Consider the following 22,104-nt stretch of genomic DNA (forward strand, 5'->3'; position numbering starts at 1 on the left):
ATTTGTAACCAAAAAATCATTTGCGTGGTCAGTAAGTAGCATTTGATTGCACGCCATTCCTGTCCATACTTTATTTTGTAGAATTTAATTTTCGTCGGTCAAAATGATTACATTGTAAATTGATTGGACAACCTGAGGTTTTAGCTGTTAAATTGAGCCCTGATATATATATATATATATATATATATATATATATATATATATATATATATATATATATATATATATATATATATATATATATATGTATATATATATGTATGTATGTATGTATGTATTTATATAAATACATAAACATATATATATATATATATATATCAAAAACTTACCATTTGACTTGAATATTGTTCAGCTATCATGTATATTCGGCCATAGTACTTAACTATTTCATCAGGTGGATTAGGGCTATCATGAAACTGCCTTAAAGATTCTGCACATTGAAGCTCAGAGAAAGAATTGTCCTGCAAAATGTAACAAAGAAAAAAACTATCATTGGAGTTGTGTATACATGAACATATATGCAAAAAAAAAATTAAAGAATATATATGCCTAAATAATACCAACAAACAAATATTACACACTACAATAAAGTGTTGTTTGTTTTATATGTGGACTGTGTATAATAATCTAATATATAATATACAATATGTGTATTGTATATACAAACAATTCTTTAACTTTTTTATGTATGTATGTATATACATTTCTTTAACTTTTGTTAAAGAAAAATTAAAGATGATCAAACAATCATATATGTACATGTGTATATATATATACACTACCGCCCATAATTATTTGAATGAATGTACTTTTCGATATATAAGATATCAAAGTTTTACTATTTGGAGAGAAACTGAAAACAAAGCCAACCTGAATTATATGTTATCTTCTTTTTTATTAGGTTTACAAAAAAATCAATATATAGTCCCATTAGATTAGTTTACAATTTGACTTTTAATTACTCTAAGTGACAATAACAGCAATACATAATCTTGGCATTCTACTTAACAACTTATCCAATTTATCGAAGTCAATTTTACGCCACTAACTAATAAATTTTTTTCACATCTTATGCATCATTAGGCATTAGTTTTTGACATTACTTTTAATTCCTCCCATAAAAATCTGATAGGAGAGATATCTTGTCATTGGGGAGGCTTAATGATTCTATTCAATATTTGATTATTCTCGAACTCAGTCAAATAACTTATACATACATATATTGCCCAATCTTCCATTGCTAATAGGGCAGTTTTTACATATTCCAATACGAACCATCTATATATTGGCTTGTTAACACATACCCAGGAGATCTCTATCGGTAATTTGCATGAATTCAGATACTGTGAATGACTTCTTCATGCTACTAGGGACTTTGTTTCTGATATATTTTTCAGAGAGGCACATTTTCTTGTAGTTTGTTGGTAACCCGGCTTTAAAATCTTTAATATCTGCACCTTTTATTTTTTAAATTTTGAACTTGTTATTAAAGCTCACACTCTTATGAGACAAATGCAGTCATTGACAGTATAAAATCATTATACTCTTCAAATTTTCTTTTAAACGACTGCAAAATTACGATCGCACAGTAGGAAAAAAAGCCCCATATGGGAAAGTGTGAAATTGTTTCAAATTTTCCAGTGGATACCAGTGGGAGAAGAAAACAAACCATAGTGTGGTTTTTGTTTTGTAAAGGGCAAAACAAAAACCACGTCCTTATAAAATAGATGGATATACTTTACTATATTTGGGATATTATTTCTTTATGTAATCCATTATAAAATTATAAAACTTTGTGGGGACTTCTTTTGGATTTTCCTTCGTGGTATAAATAAAATTTGCTGTTAGTATTTTTGAGATTATGAATACTGAAAATGTTTAATTTTGTCTTAAATAGGATATTTCTTATACTAAAATATTCAGCAAACTTTTTGTTTTGCATGTAGTCTAAAGTTAAACCCATAAGTATTTAATTAACTGCACATATTTCTTGTACTTCGTCTATTAAAAGTTATTATTAAGTTATTATATATTATTATATAGTTATTTTATTAAAAAATCTTTTAGCTCTTTTCTTATGAACAACTCTTCAATGGCTGCACCATTATCATTTATTACTTTTATTGATAACTCTAGGCATGTGCAACAGGCATCTACTTGAGATCTATCAAATGACAAAGAAAAATGAATATTTGAATATTTTGTGGTAGTATGCATACTTTATGTGACCATTTTCAGAGTATTTAATTTTGTATTGATTGAGTATTGTTCAAGTATTCAGTTGTTAGTTGAGATATTCCGTATTACGTGAAGCATAATGACTTGATTTGTTGGGCATGAATATGTTCATATAAAACAGTACAAATAATACAAGCTGCTTATGCATTCCCTGTGATTTTTTATTTATTTTCCTTTTATATATATATATATATATATATATATATATATATATATATATATATATATATATATATATATATATATATATATATATATATATATATCTATATCTATATATACATATATATATATATATATATATATATATATATATATATATATATATATATATATATATATATATATATATATATATATCTATATCTATATCTATATCTATATCTATATCTATATATATATATATATATATATATATTATATATATATATATATATATATATATATATATATATATATTGACGTAGACACATGAAAGTTTATTTAAAATATACCTTTAGTACTAAAATTAATTTATTTGAGTCATTTTTATGCTTTCGAAAGTTACGGTTTTTCTCATTGTCGCATGATAAAAAAAGTATCATTGTAAAATGTTATTTTAACCATGAATTTGTTAGCATAATTGGAATAATTTAGTGTGAAAATAGAGCTAACATGTTCAAATTGTTGTCGGTCATATTTTATACTTTATAAAATGTATACATTTCAAGAAAATGACGAAATAACTTTTGCAATTTTTATGTAACGTAGGTTAACAAAAACATGATAAAGTTTTATTTTTTCTAAAACTTAGTTAAAAAACTTAACTTTTTTAATAATACTTATGAAAGAATATTAAATGTTACATTTTTACATTAAAAGTTTTGAAAAAATGATGCTTAGTTAAAGCACATTTTCATTCTTAATTTGTGTAATGTAAGTTAAAACTACATGCATTTACTAAAGTTCTGGCGCTTTTTCGTTATCAAAATGAATTTTGTCATTTCGTTATCAAAATGAAATTTGTCATTCGCTGCGTTGGTTTGACAAGGTTATAACTAAAACTTTTTATATTAGGAGAATTTAGAAAAAAAATCATTTTTTTTTTAATGTTAACTAAAATTATTTATATTATTACTTTTTTATTTGTTTATGTATTCTTATTTTGGTTGACATAAATATACATAAATAAATAAAAATAAGAACTATATAAATATTATATTTAGACATTAAAAAAAAAAAAGATTTATTTGCTATTCTCCTAAAATAAAAAAAATCAGTTAAAACCTTTCTTATTTTTGTTTTAGTAAAACAAATCTTTTGTAAATGCAATTAAGAGGAGTCATCCATAAAGCACGTCTCCCTATATTTGTCAGTTCTTAACCCCTTCCCTCCTGTCACAAACAATCACATATACCTGAACCCCATCTCCCTCCTAAACCGTGATAGCAGTTTTTACGTCAAAATTATTTTAAAATATTTAAATGTTTATACTTTGCAGCCTTTTAAAAACTCAACCTAATGAAAATAAGGCAATACGTGTAAACATAAGAAGTATAAGTAAAAACTTCAACAAACCAAAGATTTTCTTATTTAACTGACTCAAATAAGTATTAATAAAGTTGTAATACTAAAATAATTTTCTAAAGTTGCTCTTGGTACTGTTTTTGATTTGATAACTTTCATAAATGAAAAATAACTCAGGAAAAATTGCAGATTGCAGAAAGAGTGCCACCAGTCTTTTAAAATTGCTTTTATTAATTACTTTTAATGAAAGAGTTCAATACTTTTGCAATTCTTTTGCTATGTAACTCAAAAAAATCTAATTTTTAAAAATAGATATAAAAATTCCATGATAATAATTGCTTGGTAACGTAAGTGATGTAACATAAGTTAAATATATAGTATCAAAAAAACCAAATTATTTTCCTTAGCCGGTCAACTCTAATAAACTTTTATATATTTTTTAAATTGGTATAGATTTTTCAACATCTTGGGAAAGTTTCTAATACAAACCGCTTTACTAATTTGCAGAAATCTGACCTAAAAGTTGAAGCAGTTTTTTTAACTTGTTTTCAGTATAAAGTAAGTCAAATGGCATTTTCAGTAATTTCGCTCTCCTTTGGCTAGACTCAAAACTTTTAGCTTATTTTATTCTTTAGACTAACAGCTTTCACACAAAATAGCTAAAAGTTTATTTTACAGTTTAAATAGCCAAATATTTGATAAAGTTGTTGCACGTGTAATGTAAGTTAAAAATGGAATTGCCCATACACACACACACACATATCAGGCCTTGTTACGAGATTTCGCTGCGTAGCAAAAACGCGTAACGCATTTCTAAGTAACTCAACTCAGCAAAAATATTTTGCTGAGTTAGAAGTTATATTGCGTCACTCGCGTCTTTTCAAGTACCGCTTTGTAATTAAAGTTATTTTATTAAAGCGTAAAAATTACACAAACAGTTTTTTTTTTTCTCACCATAACAAAAGTTACAAATAAAATCTAAGTTCTTATTTAAAAAATCACTTTTATAATTTTTTTTAAATATGAACTAAATTTTATTTTGAAAAAATTATTTTTTTCATAAAACGTAAAAATAACATTTGTTTATTTTATTTATAATTTTACAGTTGGTTTTTCGGTTATTTTATTAACTGCTAATAAATTTTTTCTTATTTAATTTGTGAACTCATTTTAATAATGTTTTTAAGCAAGAAAGAGTTTTTTTTTGTTGTTTATCAGTTACCAATAACATATTCGTGATCATAATTTATTTTCATAAATTAAACGAACGTTATTAAAACTTTACGTTATTGAATTAACAATAAACAAAATATCTTATTAATAAAACATTTACATCAAAATAAATCGTGCATTTTTTAAACTATTATAACTAAAAATAAATTTTATATCTAAAAGGAATTTATATATTTAATTCCTTAAGATAAAACTTAAAACACTTAATTTTTTTAAACTAATTTTTAACAGCAACAACAAAAATTATGAAACAAACTGTTTCTTTAACAAAAAATCTATTAGTTTACAATTGCGGTTAAATGCTTTTACTTACGACTTTATTTCTTCTGAATAAACGTCATGTTAACGACATCAAAAGATAATTTAAATATTCTAAAAGATAAAAGTTTTTGCGTAGCGCAAAACTGCTGAACGTGTAGGCAAATCGCCTTTTCGCAAGCAAAATGCGAGCTGCGTAACGCTTCTTAACAAGGCCTGACATATATATATATTTATATATTGTTTTTAATAAAACAAATATCTTCAATAGCTTAGTGAGTTAAGTGCTCCATTTCAATGCTAAGATTGTAATAGTATTACAATGCAACTTTTTTGTAGGTTCACATCATAGTAAAGTTTTTTTTTGGGTTTTTTAACCTTGCTGCTTTTTTAAATACATAACAAAACAGTTTCAGTAAAAACAACTTATAATTATTAAAATTTTCAAAACATTTCTTCTATTATACATATACATATATTATACATGATTGTTACATATAAGATTCGCAAACTCAACTTAACCTACAGACTTTGGTACATAATGCTATATATATGGAATTTTTACATTTGCATACATATAAATGACATTTTTTTATTAACTGGCATAAGTCTGCATACAAATTTCTTATACTTTCTTACACAAAAACTTATTTTAGCTTTTTATTTTTTTAAATAGATGTCGTCAACTCTGTGTTAAAATGCACAAGTGGAAACTACTACTACTGCTACTGCTACCACTACCACTACTACTACTACTACTACTACTACTACTACTACTACTACTACTACTACTACTACTACTACTACTACTACTACTACTGCTATTAAGTTCAGCGCTATTATATAGAGATTAAAATTAATTTTACCTTGAATATTTCCACATACTGATTAACATTTTTCAACACTAACTTGATCATTTTTTCAATAGTTCGAAAACGTTTTTCTTCATAAATGAACTTTTGGTCAACTGTCTAAATATTTATATTTACAAAAATAAAAACTTTGTATTTACCATTTCACATAAAGTAACAATTTAAATTGTATCAACTGTTAAAACACTATTAACTTATTTCAACAAAAAAGTTTTAAGCATTGATAACTTTTATCTACAAGAAAAGTTTAAACACTTTTAACTTGTAAAAATAATATATCATTAACATAAAACACAGATCACTTATTTTTTCACATTGCTACCCCTTAATCTTTCACAGAGCACTTGTTTATCTGTGTTAATCTTTCACAAAACACTTGTTTTCTGTTTTAATCCTTCACAGAACACTTGTTTTTCTCTTCATTACTCCTTACTCTATCAATTTTATTTGAACACAACATTTTTAAAAAATTAAAAATTACATGTGAATTTAATCCTGTAAATTGTGTAATTCTTTGATTTATACGAGATGACTTCTTTGCAACTGAATGCCAATTCAACTTTTGGACTTTCTTACCGATTCCAGGGACTGTCTCACGATACTTTAAAACTAAAAAATCATAAAACACTTTGTTATAATATTAAAACCCAAATAGAAAAAACCTATTCTGGAATAACAATGTATTGAAATAGTGTGTTTAAAATGTAATTGAAATCAATCAGACTAAGGTTTATAAGTTTATTTAAAGTACCAATATTTTAAATTTTTTTTTAATTCTTTAGAAATAAAATAATAAAAAAAATCCAAATGCTTTAGAAATAAAATAATGAAAAAAAATTCAAGTACATATACTTCAATAATATTATATATAGTATATATATTTCTAAATATAGTATATATTTCTAGATATAGTATATATTTCTAGATATATATATACAGTTTATACATAATACATATTTCTAGACTTAATACTGGGAATGGAATTCACTAATTTTTACTTTTGATATTTCAGAATATAATCTAAATAATAATTATAATAAAGATAATTGATTAAAAATTTTAGAATAAAAAATTTCTAACCTAATTAATATTAATAAACCTAAACATTTTGGCCTTTTAAATTATTAATGGAAATTAAATCCTTCTTTTTTTTAAAATTATTAATGGAAATTAAATCCTTCTTTTTTTTTAAAATTTTAATGGAAATTAAATCCTTTTTTTTTTTACATTAATAATAATCAAACCTAAATCCTTGCGTCTTTTAAATTCATTTATAGCAGTAGCTACATCATTCATTGTGTTTAATGCTAATTTTAGCTCACAGTTTGATTCGCTATCAAGAGAATTCTAAGAAAATACAAATTATGTGAATGCGCTGTAAATACATTTTGATTAAGTTATTTCTATACATTTCAAAATTACCTTTAACAATTCATTTAGTAATAATGGGTATTTTAATACTCTCTGCACTGGCTTAATAAGCATTGATGATAGACTAATTGACCCAAAATTATTACTAAAAAATATATTTGACAATATTTAAAATTATATTTAATACCTTTTTAATGGCACAATTAGATTAAACATTAAAAAAAATTTTAAAGTATGTAACATGTAAAACTTAAAACAAAAATTGGATGACAAGAGTTGAAAATAAAGTCTTCAAAAAATTAACGGTTTCATACCCCTCCAATAAAAATGCTTTAGAAATTTTTTGTTGGATATCGGGTTCTTCTTCAAACTATTTAAATAATAAAAAAAGATGAATAAAATAATGTTACATTCAATAATTTAACAATTTTTTCGTCAGACCAAAGACTTAACAATTCAAAAAAAAAACTTTATAATATAATTATGTTGAAATAAAAACTCTGAAATAAAATTTTTTTTATTGCTCACTTTATATGCATCATTAGTAAATATTTTTTTCATATGCATCATTAGTAAATATTTAGAACTATATTGTTATTTTATCAAATTTTAGATTTTAGTAATAATATCGAAAAAATATTGATTATTTAATCAATTTTTTCCATAGCCAATATATACTTAACAAAAACAACAATATTTACTAACTTTATGTGAAATTTAACATAAAAACTTAATATAATCTTACTGACATGAAATAAATTAAGTTTTATAAAATAACATAAACAATATATATAACAAATACTAAAATGACAGATCTTATGCAATCAGCATTTATAAATAAAACAAAATTATTTACATCGATGGAGAAAAAAAAACACTTTCACCCAACTGTTAATGAATGAAACAAAAATTTCAAACTTGTAAAGAAACAGGCATGCGTAATAAGTGAAATTATAAATTTTTGTACAGCTGATAGAATTTTTTTTGTTGATATTTTTTCTTTTATATTTAGTTAATTTTTTAGGGTGTCTCAAAAATCATTACATTTAATATCTTGAATATTTTTCATCATTTTGAATCTTGAATATTTATCATCATTTTGACTGATAAAGTAACACATCTAGCATTAACGATGTCTACACATAACCAAAAATTTTTTGGTCATTGACTTATCTTTTCATCACAATAACGTTATACTTTTATAATTGATCAAAATTCACACACAAACTTCAAACACACTCAAGTGATCTTGTCATCAAAAAGCGTAGATGTGTTTTAAATTCTACAACAGTTTGCACAACAACAGTTTCCAGTTTAAAGTTGAATTTGAAAATCTTGATGTTATCAATGTTGTTTAAAGTCAAAAAATAAAAATCTTAAAAATTCCAGAATAAATAATAATAGATTAATATCTGAAATAACAGAATAATATCTTTTTTTTTTTAATTATTATTATTATTCACCTCCCAAAGGCCTAAAAGGCCACTACAGTCGAGGAGGCTACTTTTGTGGTTACAACTTTCTCTTAACTCTATAACTCCGAAACATGAACATCGACAAACAAGGCCGCTGCGCAGAAGAAACAAGTTGAGCACGGTACTACTAGGGACGTGGTAGGGATCGAACTCAGAACTTCTCACTTATGAGGCAAGCGCTCTACCACTACACCACTACCACATCTTACATCCTAAATCAAATCATGATTGGGATCCGGTTGTGAAAAATGTTAAATATTTTATTCCAAAATCCTTCAGTTAGTGAAAAAACCTCTTTTTTGAAATTCCTTCTTTTTTAATTTAGCTCAAGCAGACAAAGTTATATATTCAGTGTGGTTTTCACTGTCTGTGCATATAAAATCTCTGCTTCATTGATCAATTACTTTTTTCTTCTTCTTTTCTGCCTTTTCTTCTCTTTATCTCCTCCATTTTCATCAGATGACACATTTTATTATATTATTTGAGACACATTTTTCAGATCTTAATTGGTTATGTTTCTTGGTTTGTTTGTTTTCTTGTTTGTTTTATTGCCTAATGCAATTTTTTGTATACTAAAATCAATCTTGAGAAATATCATCCACATACTGATTGTATTTGTCATCGACTGATTGTATTTAAGATTATACACCAAATCTGTTTTAAGAATTCAAAAAATATAACTGATCTTGATAAAAGTTTTTTGTCAATTTTCATAATATAATTATGAAAAAATTCTTTAAATATTTATTTTTTCAATCCAAATTATATTAAAAGAATTTTATTAATCAAATTTTTTTAACGTTATTATAACTGTTTTTATTACTGTTCTTGTTTTGTTATTACAAAATTTAAAAAAAGTTTAAAACTTCTTGAAAAGCATAAGAACTTATTCAATCTTTTAATTTAATTAAATTTTATGAAAATTTTCACTTTTAACAAAGAAATGTCAAACTGGTTGATTGATTGTCAAACTGGTTTGCTTTGACAATTAGTTTTAGACAAAAATTAAAAATTAATATTTTAAGAAATAATAAGTTTTATTATTTAATATTTCAACTGTTAATATGTTAGTATACGTAGTTTATAAATATATTAAAATAATTATTTCAAATACCATATTTAGCAATATTATAAAGTTTTTTTGAAACATGTTTTATTTGAGTAAGGAAAATTTCTTTATTCATCTTTGAATAACAATATCTAATTCTTGCTTCAAGCTCTTCCAAATTCTCAGCTCTCCAATTATTCTCGTACACTAGCCGTTTTAAAGCACCCCAAAAGTTTTCAATTGGTCTTGCTTCTGGAACCTTAGCTGGGTATATATCTTTGGGTACAACTTTGATTATTTTCAATTTTAAAAAGTCAATGACCAACTTTGCGTAATGCCATCGAACTAGATCAGGCCAGAAGATAAACTCATTGTCTTTTTTATAATACTCTGATACTAGAAGAAGTAAAGTTTGTTTTAGTATCTCTTTATAAGTGTACTGGTTGATTGCCTGCTTACTGTGATGAATATAAAGAGGGCTTATTCCACGGGGGCTGATGCAACAAGAAACTAAGAGATTGTCCTCTTTTTACGCAAATTGTATCTTACTTGGTCAGAACATTGAGAAGGATCAGCGGCATAAAACCTATCATTACCAGCTAATATGCTATTGTTTAAGGTAAAATAGCTTTCATCCATAACAAAATCCATGTTTTTATAATTTTCGTACAATTTACAACATTTAGGACGCATAGCTTTCTTCTGCTAATGGCTACGATCTGGACGATTTGTTTTTTTGAAAGTTCGAATGTTAGTCATTGTTTTTAATACTTGGGAAATTCGAGTTTGACTACAGTTAAAAACTTGAGCTACTTTCTTTTGGGAGCACCCTGACTTATTTTAAAAAAATGCAGCAATCTTTGGAATATTTTCTTTAGTAGCTACCTTTGCAATTCGACCACTTCCAACTTTTCTTTTTAGAGATCCATTCTCCAATTTTACGATTTTATCGTAAGCAGTTGATCTGGGTAAACCCTATTCCATAAACTGCTTAGCAACAAATGCTTTCCCTTTTTCTCAATTTTTTTGGAAAAAAACTTCCATAATTTTTTCGAGTTCCTTTACTTTGACCATTTTATTTTCAATATTTAAATAATATTTTTAACTTAATTAAATTAAATTTAAATAGATTATAAAATCCTCTTTCAAGTAAGTATAAAGGTTTTTTGCGTGCATGAAATAAATTACATAATAAATGCAAATAAAATTTGTCTGAAATTTTGTTTACAGGGTGTTATATTAAATAACATTTTATATTATTTTATATTATACTAAATAACATTATATTAAATAACATTTTATAACATTATGGTATAACATTTTTTTTTATCTGTTTAAATCTACCTTTTGGCATACTATCTGGTATGTGTCAAAATCCAATTTCACATCAGTAATCTTCAATGTCTAGGTAACCGTAAACTGAAATAAAATCAATACTCCAAAGAATCAATGAGTTCTGTACTTTTTAATTTTGAACTGCAAATTCAAGTTCCTTGTAATTGCAGCTCAATATGTTTCCAAACTAATAAAGCCCAAATCGTCAGTAAAATATTGTTAAAAATAGTCTATGGTGTTAGCAGTTTTTTCACAGCAGGTGGTAGATCTGTATTTCCTCTAAATACAACCTCATTGATGTACAATTGCATACACTTTCACAGCAGGTGGTAGATCTGTATTTCCTCTAAATACAACCTCATTGATGTGCAATTGCATACACTTTTTATGCCAAATGATTTGTTTGAATTCATTTATTTTTTTGTCAATATTCATCAAACTAGCTCCAGTGAATCCACCAGCTGACAGTGTTACTGTCTTAAAGTTTCTACACTTAGTAGTAGTAAGCGACCGGGGTTGATATTTGACCGGGGCCGTTGATAAAACATAGCCGGGGCCGGGTTTGTGACCGGGGCTGTATTACTATTGATATTCTTTATAAATATATTATTGTTATTTAAAATTTATGATATATTTTATATAAAGGTATATATATCATCTCATCATCATCATCATCATCATCATCATCATCATCATCATCATCATCATCATCATCATCATCATCATCATCATCATCAAGCATACAGTTGATGATGATGATTAAGATGATTATGATGATGACAATGATCATCATCATCATCTTAATCATTGGCATCATTATCATCTTCTCTGATACACACTATAAATATAATTACTACTCTCATACTCTCTCTAAGATCATTGCTTCTTTTCATATCTTTTAAAGACACCATATATCCATCTTATCTACTTTGTTCTTTCTTATTTGTCATTGTAAATATTTATGAATTATATTATATTTGTATATATTGTTTTTGTGACTTTTTCTTATATTTTCTTAAACTTTCATAACAAATTTTAACTTGAACAAAATAAAAAAAAACAGCAACAACAACAACAAAAATCCAACCCTGGCTAGTAACCCCTGCAGTAACCCCTGCAAATTGTGTTTGTTTAGCCGGGGCCGGTTTGCAAAAACCTCTGTTTTTAGCCGGGGCTGGGGCCCCGGTCACTTACTACTTAGTAGTGGTAATCGAGCCCTTTTTTTTTTTCTTGAAAAAAAAGAAAAGAGCTTTTACTGCAAATTCACACTGTGGCATTGATGTTGTTGCTTCTAATTGTAGTTTTATAAAAGCTGGAATAGCAACTTCATTTTGTGCTGTACTCATATCTTTGCTAGCAGTTACAGTTTGCTCTAGTTCCTTAACTTCACTTAAACTAAAATTGCTGACATTCATTGAAAAATGAATTGCAATAAGGTGTCCATTAAGTGCAAATATTTATTTATTTTGTATTATCATCAGATTGAAGCTCTTCCGAATGATAATTTGGATCTTTAAAACTGTTATTAAAATCTTTACATTATCTGTGAGATTAAACTTCTTCTGTCAACTTTGTCAAGTTCACTAATTTTGTTTGCTTTGTTGAAAACAAAATTAGTGAATAAAGTGGCTAAAATTTTTGAATTTGAATAGTACTATATTTTAGTAGTGACCCTATGTAGGTGGTCTTGATGGTTTGAAGAGTTAATTATTAAAATTATTTTTTTGTTTTACTTTACCAAGTCTTTAGTGCCAGTATAAATTTTAACTTGGTCAAAACTTTGATATATGTTTTGTTTAAAGTTTTATTTAAACTAAGTTTTTGGAATACTTTGGTTTTGGCAAATTTCTGTTTTGGTCTACCACTGTTTTTAGTTATAAATTTCTTTAATAAATTATAGTATGAAATAAAAGTTTATATAGATTGCTTGCTAAAAGATTGTTTAGCAATTTGTTTGATGACATTAGCCTGGTTTTTTTTACAGCTGTTGTTGTTGCAAGACAAATGGTTGCTCACTTGATGAACTAACGGTTACTGTAGAAGCAGAGTGTCACTTACTCACCAAACTACTGTTTTACTGAATTTTTGTAAATCTTAGAGGGGAGAGATGAAGTTTTAAACCATTATTACACCCTCTGTGTGAAATAGATCTTTGATCATTAGGTCAAGCACACATAGGCATAAAAAATACCTCTAAAATCAATCAGACATTAGTAGGTACATATGTTGCAAGAAATTTAATTAAGCAAAAGTCTGATTCCTTTAAGAGATTTCTATTAGGGAAAGACAAGCTGATGGTTGGCTCCCTATTTTTTTTAGATATAATTGTACTATTATGAATGTATATCTATTGTAAAATGTAAAGAAATTCTTTTCTTGTGAGGAGTCGTTACCTCACCCAAGTGTGGAAGGGTTATTTCCAACATTTTGTGGGTAAGGAAGGTGTTTAGGGAGCATGCATTGCAATGTAGGTTGATGATGTATCATATTAAAATCATCAAATTTTTGATATCATTTTTTATTTGCTTTTGTTGCAAAAACAACATTAGTGAGTGTGAAAACGGCAAACCACTACATTAAATGCTAACTCCATATCGACATTTTGCACCATTTTGAACTATTCTTAAAAACTTTCTTAAAATTTATTGATTTTCTTGGACTTTGTTTTAAAGAAAATTAATTTTTGAAAAATTGATTATCATTTGTATAGGTTCATTTTTAATCGCATAATTTGTGACTAACTTAAGTATTTTACACAATTATGTTTTTACTGTATTTTTAAAACATAAATATAACCTAGAGATGGTGTCTTGATAAAAATACTCATCTAGGGCAGATGTTAAATGCACCTAGCTACTGCCTTGTAGAAGGCCCCTAGGCAAAATCTTAAGAGGTAAGCAGAATATATCTGCTGATCAGCTTCGCACCTCCTCTTCATCTATTAGGTTGGCATAGATGTATTTATATTATGTTGTTTCCAATTTAAGATGTTGAATGCTGGATTTTATTAACCCAATGCATGGGGTTTGCTTGTGTCTTGTTTGCTTTTATGACTAGGCAACTCATTCTATTATCTCCTAATAAGGGTACAGCCACCTTAGATGTGAGAACTTGGATGGATGGTTTCCCGGTTTGTACTTTTGGTGTGCATTGTTGAGGCCACATTTGGAGCCCTTTGTTACAGCTTAAAGTTTATTAATAAGTAATTGCTTCGACTATTAGATATTTTATCTGAAGTCAAACTTCAGATAAAATATGTATAAATACTTCAGATAAAAATAATTTTTTCAGCTAATCATTATTGCAATAATCTAGATCTTCCTATATTTATAAACGGTAATGTACTTGATGAGTCATCTACCCTAAGTCATCTAAAATTAACTATTACTTCCGATCTTTCTTGGAAACCATATATCAAATACAATAATCGATTAAGTCTCATCCTTATACTGTGACTGTTGCTAAGTGCTCTAAAAATTCTTTTTCATCTAGCTTTTTCCTGGAACATTAGTTCTTTGGAAATCGTTCCTTATAGTCTGGTCGCTACATGTAAAAAAAAAAAGGAAAACTAAACATTTTTAGTGGACATTCTAATTTTTGTATAGATTTGTTCCATATAACTTAAGAAGTTTAAAAATTTTTACGTGCCGCTTGGAAACTGCTTGTAACTTTAGTTAGAGACAAAAATAGATGTAACTTTTTGAAAAGATTTCAAGTATAAAATATCCGCCATGTTTAAATAAATCAAATACCGAAAAGCATTAATTTAGTTTTTACAAATTATTGACAGAGGGTTAACAATTTGTAAAATTATGTTTTAAATATAATTACTAAAATTTATGTAATTAAAATTTCATAAACATTATTTAAAAACAATTTGTTTATAACTGCTACTTAAAGTTGTATTAAAATTATTAAATAATTTTAACTTAATAAATCTAAAAAATAAAATTTGTCCCCGTTCTTTGTTTACGCTAAAAAATGTTTACTTTTCAAAAACTGTTTACTAAAAAAATGTGTTTTATTTATTATTATTAAAGTAAATAATGACGAGTAGCAAAAAAACGCAGCATCTTAATCTAGTTCCTAAAAAAGAAATTAAAAATGCTTGCATACTTCATCAAGGATAAGCTGGTCATAATAATAACAAACTGCGTGGTTTTACTGATAATGCGCTTACGAAGTGAAGAATGCTTGGTAAGTCACAACCTTAATGTCTAACTCAATTTATTTCTTTATATATGTCTAAAACAATGGTACAGAAGAAACAATAAATAGCATGGATTTTTATAATATTTTTTTTACTTTAGTCAAATTCGAAATGACTTTAAAATCATAAACATTTTAGCTGATACATGCCTAACAGCTTTCTTGTTTCATTAAAGATGTTACAATAAGTATTTAAATATAATAATATTAAACATTCTACAATATCGGAAAAATAGAGCAGAAAAAGAGAGTGTAGGCTTAGATAACCCATCCTCATCTGAGCGTAGAATCTCAGCTCAGAAAAGAGATAGATCAGGTAAATTAAAAAACCCTTGGGTGGGAAATGCAAACCAAAGAAAATTATCCTCAGTTTTCATGCTTTTTAAATTGGTTTTCACGCTTTTTATTGTTTTATGAACTATTTCAAACCTAAAATAATTACCTTGTTTCAGGAAAAATTAATGCGGATAAAGAATGTTGCATTTGCTATCGCAAAAAGACTAATAAAGATAGGAATGGATGTGAAACGCTTACAAAATGCGCAACGGAAAGTGCAGCAAACATGTTGAAAGAAAACGCTGTAAGTAAAGCTGACATCCCTTGACTCATGGCTAGTATATTGGGCACAGAATGGCAAACCATAACTTCCTTAAAGTTATATTATCATTGGTTTTGTTACGTACAACTATACAAGACCTCTGTTTAACTACATAATTACACCTAAAAGGATACCAGAAGATATCCGCACTATTAGCTATCTTCCTGCTATTGACTCATTGCCTACAAACTTGAGCACAGTGCTTGAAGTTCTGCTCCAGTCAAAAGCTAAAGCCGAGAATCTTGGTCTCTCAGAAACTGACGTTGCAATGGATCAAGCTATATAGGCAAAAGCGATGGAAATCCTGATGAACCCTAAACATATTGATCTTAAAAGATTTATTGTTCTCCAAATGGATGCATTTCACACATGATGCCAGATTACAAGACTGGATAACTGAAGCTGATATAGCTGGTGGGTGGTTTCTTTTCCATTTAAATTACATCTCTTCCTCACCTGAGTTCGTTAACTGTTTAAAGGAGGTAAATAAGCTTGCCTTAATATGCTTCATGTCTGTGAATTTTTTTTTTTTTTAATTTACCTCCCCAAAGCCGAGATGACCACTACAGTAAGGGAGGCTACTTTTTGTAGTTATAACCCTCTCTCAACTCTATAACTTCAAAACACGAACCTCGACGAACAAGGCCGCTGCGGGGAGAAACAAGTTGAGCGCGGTACTACCAGGAACGTGGTGGGGATCAAACTCGGAACTTCTCGCTTATGAGGCGAGTGCTCTACCACTACACCACTACCACATTCAGTTTATATAGTTCATTCAATTTAATGATGATATTAAAATTACACTTTGATTATTTCTAGACGAATTATGACAATTTGAAATCCTTGTTTGATGATGATTTCTTCAAAACTTTAGATGATTACTCAAATATGTTAAATGATATTGATATTTCAGGACCAACTTCTGCTATTTGGTTTTCCTTTATTGAAATATTAAATTTTTTTTTTGCTTTGCTCCATTTAACGAAGGTTAGTAACTGGACTATTTATTTGGAGGCAACACACCAAATGCTACCGTAGTTTTTTGCATATGGTTGTCCGAATTATTCTCGGTTTATAACTTTCTATTGGACCAAAATGATGCAAACTCCTAAAACTCATCCAAGTATTTATCAATAGTTTATGTAAGCTTGTACTCCAAAATATTTTATTTGGATTTCAACAAGTTTTAGTTTTAAAAATAGCTTCAAATTAAATCTTTATAATTTATTATCTTTTTGACAGGGATGGAAACTTCTCTGTAAAAAGAACGACCGGTACGTTAAACAAAGTTCCATATCACCAATGCATCGAACAAACTATAAATCGTGATCAGAAATGCCAAGAAGGAATAAAAGGTTATAATACATCTAAAGGAGCTGATCAACTTGAGGTTGAATGGATGCTCATTCCACTTGCTCCAGAAGATGTTTCACAGTTAATTTCCTGTGCATGTAAAAAGCCAAAATGTGAAACACAGGTTTGTCTTTGTCGATCGCACTGATTGAATTGTACGGATTTGTGCAGCTGTTCGTCTTGTGAAAACACAAATGATTGGGACGACACTTTAATAGAATATTATTCGACTGATTCCGATGCAATTTCAGGATTTACTGAAACTGATTGAATATCTATTTATGAAATATATATATATATATATATATATATATATATATATATATATATATATATATATATATATATATATATATATATATATATATGTACAGGGGCTCATAAAGACTTCATGATGCCCGGGGTAGATCATTAAAAGTTTACTGAATGCCTCTACCTTAGCATCACTAAAGTAAAAATAATAAAACACTTCTAGTATTTTTTGTCCACTAATGATGCCCCATAAACGTACTGCCTGGGGGAAACTGACCCGGATCCCCCCCCCCCCCACACTGTGCACCTCTGTATACGTATACATACATATACTGTGTATGCCTCTGTATATATATATATATATATATATATATATATATATATATATATATATATATATATATATATATATATATATATATATATATATATATATATATATACATATATATATATACATATATAAACACACACGCATGCAAAAAAATCGAAAATGTATTTATCCTTGATGTAAATGAAGTCATCAATCAAGAACTTTGCCTCTTGTAATATTTTCCCTCTTAAAAACCTGTTCATGAAAGGTGTTTTTATGAAGAATTTACCTTTTGTTTAACATAAATATATATTTGAAAAAACGATTAGCGTGATGTCATCAGTACCGAGTAATTTGACCCTTTAAGCACTTTTAGAATTGCTTGTAAGTTTTTCTCAAGATGTTGTTATTTATTGTAAGCTTTTCTCAAGAGGTTATCTAACATTTGACTATTTTTTAGCTTGATAAAAAAAAATTCATTAGCGTGACGTCATCATTACTACATAAGGGCCCAAACTTGACCCTGTAAGCACTTTTAGAATTGCTCGTAAGTTTTTCTCAAAATGTTGTTATTTATTATAAGGTTTTCTTAAGAGGTTATCTAACGTTTAATGTATATCTGTATTTAAAAAAATATATGCAATAGTGTGACGCCATCCGTACCAAATAATGGCCCAAATTTGACCCTTAAATCACTTTCAGAAAGGCATGTAAGGTTTTTCTTACTCAAGACAGCAATCTTAAACTATTTAATTAGTTTTTGTAATGCCCACTTCATTTCCAAGAAAAAATTACACGTAGCGTCCAGACTATTACTTTCATTAAGTCTAATTTCATTAAACTTAATAAAAGTAAGATCATATAACTAAAGAAAGTAAGATCATATAACTTAAGAAAGTAAGATCATATAACTAAAGAAAGTAAGATCATATAACTTTAAAAAAATAACAATTATAAAGTTTTTAATTTTTTTCAAAAAAATAAGGTATAATTAAAATGAAATTTTCAAATTTTTTTACTTTTTTCTACTCTGGTCGTTTTGTGTTAATTTTCATTTGTTAAAGCCCAAAGTTTTACCTTGATCATAAAAATAAATAAACAAACATAAAAGATAACAAACTCGAACCTTTTCCAACAAATTTTGAACATCATCATAGTTTTGACAATATGTTGCGTAACATTCTTTCATTTCCATTGATAAAGCCAGAAAGCAAGAGGCTGCAAAAATTCAAATAAAATACTTTAAAATTAAGAAAAAACTTGATTACAAGTTAAAAAAAGATACCATCAGGAAAAAATTCCAGGGTTAATATTCTATTTTTATCTAGAATTTTAATTCTTAAGCTTTGAAAAAACTTTACAAAGAAATTTCTAAACTTCACGAAGAGAAAAAACAGGACTTTAGAGGACTTAGCACTAAAATTTTTTTTGGTTTTATCACTATCTTATATATTATTATATATGATACTCTGTTATAAAATAAATAATCTGTAATAAATTATGTATAATTTTCATGATATTCATATATTTATAAAATCATTAATAAAATTAATAGTAAAAGCTGTACTTAAAAGCTTTCAATACAAGGTGGCCCATAAGTCACTTTACATTTTAAAAATTAAATAACTTTTTTCTATTAATATATTTCTATTTCTCTTTTCAGAATTAAAAAATATAATCTTTGGAGATTTTTGGTATGGATAAGTTTACAACAGAACAATGAGTGAAGATAATTGAATTTTACTTTGAAAATAGACAGTTAATTGTTGCAACACAAAGATCGTATATGTGCCATTTCAATGTTCGACATCCCCCTAGTTGGCCTGCAATATTGAACCTAGTGATGTGTTTTCAAGGGCATGGCTCTGTAAGTGATAGGTCTAGAAGTGGATGAGGTTGTTCAGTACGTACACGTGAAAATACCGAGCTGTAGCATTGAAGAAAACCCAACCACGTCCACTCAAAGGCGTTCTCAAGAACTTGGCATCTCACGGAGTTCTCTGCAGCACATTCAAAGAGACAAGGTTCAATTAGTGTAATGTACCCTTACAAGATTCAATTAGTGTAATCTTTACAACCACCAGACTTTCAAAAACAACTAAATTATGCTCTCAGATTTCAGAAGACTGCAAGAAATAACAATGAGTTTATTCACAAGTTGATCATGGGAGATGAAGCTCATTTCCATTTGAATTGACATGTGAATAAGTAGAATACCAGAATCTGGGGCACAGAAAATCCAGGCCAAGTTCATGCGACTCCATTGCACCCGGTTAAAGTCATAGCGTGGTGTGGAGTAACATCAGATAGGGTTATTGGGCCCTTCTTCTTTGAAGATGCAAATGAAAATGCTGTGACTGTAACTGCTGAGAGATATCGAGACATTCTAGAGAATTTTGTTCAACCTCAGTTAGCAAACATGGCAGGGTATTGGTGGCAACAAGATGGAGCAACTGCACATACCGCTACAGCCACAATGCAGTTGTTAACTGCAATGTTTCATGATCGGATAATCTCTCGTAATTCCGATTTTGAATGGCCTACACGTTCTCCTGATTTGAATTGCACTAGACTTTTGGCTTTGGAGATATCTTAAAGACAAAGTGTATGCAAATAAGCCCTGAACTATTCAAGAACTTAAGGCAAACATACGACAGAAAATTCTTTCCCAACAACTTCAGATGTTAAGAAGTGTCATGGAGTATAGCTTAGAAAGAGCTTGACTTTGTGAAGTCGAAAATGGAGCCTATTTAAGAGTCAGAACTAACTTACAGACTCTAAACTTTGTAATAAAAAAAGAATTAAATACATTTAAGAAAAAGTTATTTAATTTGTAAAATGTAAAGTGACTTATGAGCCACCTTGTACTTCTTCAAATACAACATATATGCAGCAACATAATATATGCAGAACATAATATATGCAGAACATAATATACGCAGCAACATAATATATGCAGCAACATCATCAGTTGCAACATCAAGTCCTACATATTATGCATTATTTCCAATTGATTTAAAATTCAAAAAAAGTCAATAAATATACCCAGCAATATAGACAGCAACATCATCAAATACAATATAATATACTCAGCAACATCATCAAATACAACATAATATATGCAGCAATATCATCAAATACAACATAATATACGCAGCAACATCATTAAATACAACATAATATACTCAGCAACATCATCAAATACAACATAATATATGCAGCAACATCATCAAATACAACGTAATATATGCAGCAACATCATCAAATACAATTTAATATATGCAGCAACATCATTATTTGCAACATCAGGTCCTGCATATTATGCATTATTCCCAATCAATTTAAAATTCAAAAAAAGTGAATAAATAAAATAAATACTGATGAAATATGAAAACATCAAGTTGAAAAAAAAAATGCTAGAAAATGTTCCACATTACTTTCTTGTTCTTCTACTTTTTAATTCATAAAAATAGATAGTCTGCATAAAAACATAAATTCTGCATAAAAATAGATAGTCTGCAAATTCTGATTGTTTGAACTTTTCTAGGCAAAGGCTAGGAGCAAATTAGCAGTTCAGATATAGATGCAGATCTAATGACCTAAATGTCTAAGTAACATCTAAGATCAACTATGAAATATATACTATTAAAACTTCTGTTAACTAAATGCATTTATTTCTATAACTTTTTCTAGTAAAGTTAAACTAACTATACAGCAATACAAACTTAACTACAAAGAATAAGAGAGGTAGACAAACAGAGTTATTTAAGTTGGAATTAAGTATTAAGTTGTTAATTTTTATATCAGATAACATCGCACAATAATGAAATATTGGCTAAGCTGCAGAAATTGCAAGCAAACCTTGTTGCAGAATATTTCAAGCAAGCTTTGCTGTAGAAATTGCAAGCATGCTTTGCTGCAGAATATTGCAAGCAAGCCTTGTTGCAGAATATTTCAAGCAAGCTTTGTTACAGAATATTGCAAGCAAGCTTTGTTGCAAAATAGAAACTTTAAGAGGTCACAAAAATTACTTTTAACTTGAT

The 22,104-nt window shown here is 27.6% G+C and overlaps 1 protein-coding gene across 3 annotated transcripts in view; it reads right to left on the reverse strand.

The window, feature by feature from the left end:
* The window catches only part of LOC136071949 (dynamin-binding protein-like), a 102,743-nt gene that overhangs the window by 13,918 nt on the left and 66,721 nt on the right, over positions 1-22,104 (reverse strand). For 2 of the 3 annotated variants that reach the window (XM_065797889.1, XM_065797890.1), the window contains exons 10-16: positions 19,188-19,279; positions 7,793-7,848; positions 7,530-7,623; positions 7,352-7,454; positions 6,589-6,716; positions 6,102-6,206; positions 330-461 (exon numbers count right to left, since the gene is read on the reverse strand). In XM_065797889.1, the coding sequence (XP_065653961.1) occupies positions 330-461; positions 6,102-6,206; positions 6,589-6,716; positions 7,352-7,454; positions 7,530-7,623; positions 7,793-7,848; positions 19,188-19,279 (710 nt within the window). The remainder of the gene's footprint in view (positions 1-329; positions 462-6,101; positions 6,207-6,588; positions 6,717-7,351; positions 7,455-7,529; positions 7,624-7,792; positions 7,849-19,187; positions 19,280-22,104) is intronic. The other variant, XM_065797891.1, reaches the window with a different exon arrangement.

Source organism: Hydra vulgaris, chromosome 05 (genome assembly GCF_038396675.1).
Source record: "Hydra vulgaris chromosome 05, alternate assembly HydraT2T_AEP".
In the NCBI taxonomy this organism is placed as follows: domain Eukaryota; kingdom Metazoa; phylum Cnidaria; class Hydrozoa; order Anthoathecata; family Hydridae; genus Hydra; species Hydra vulgaris.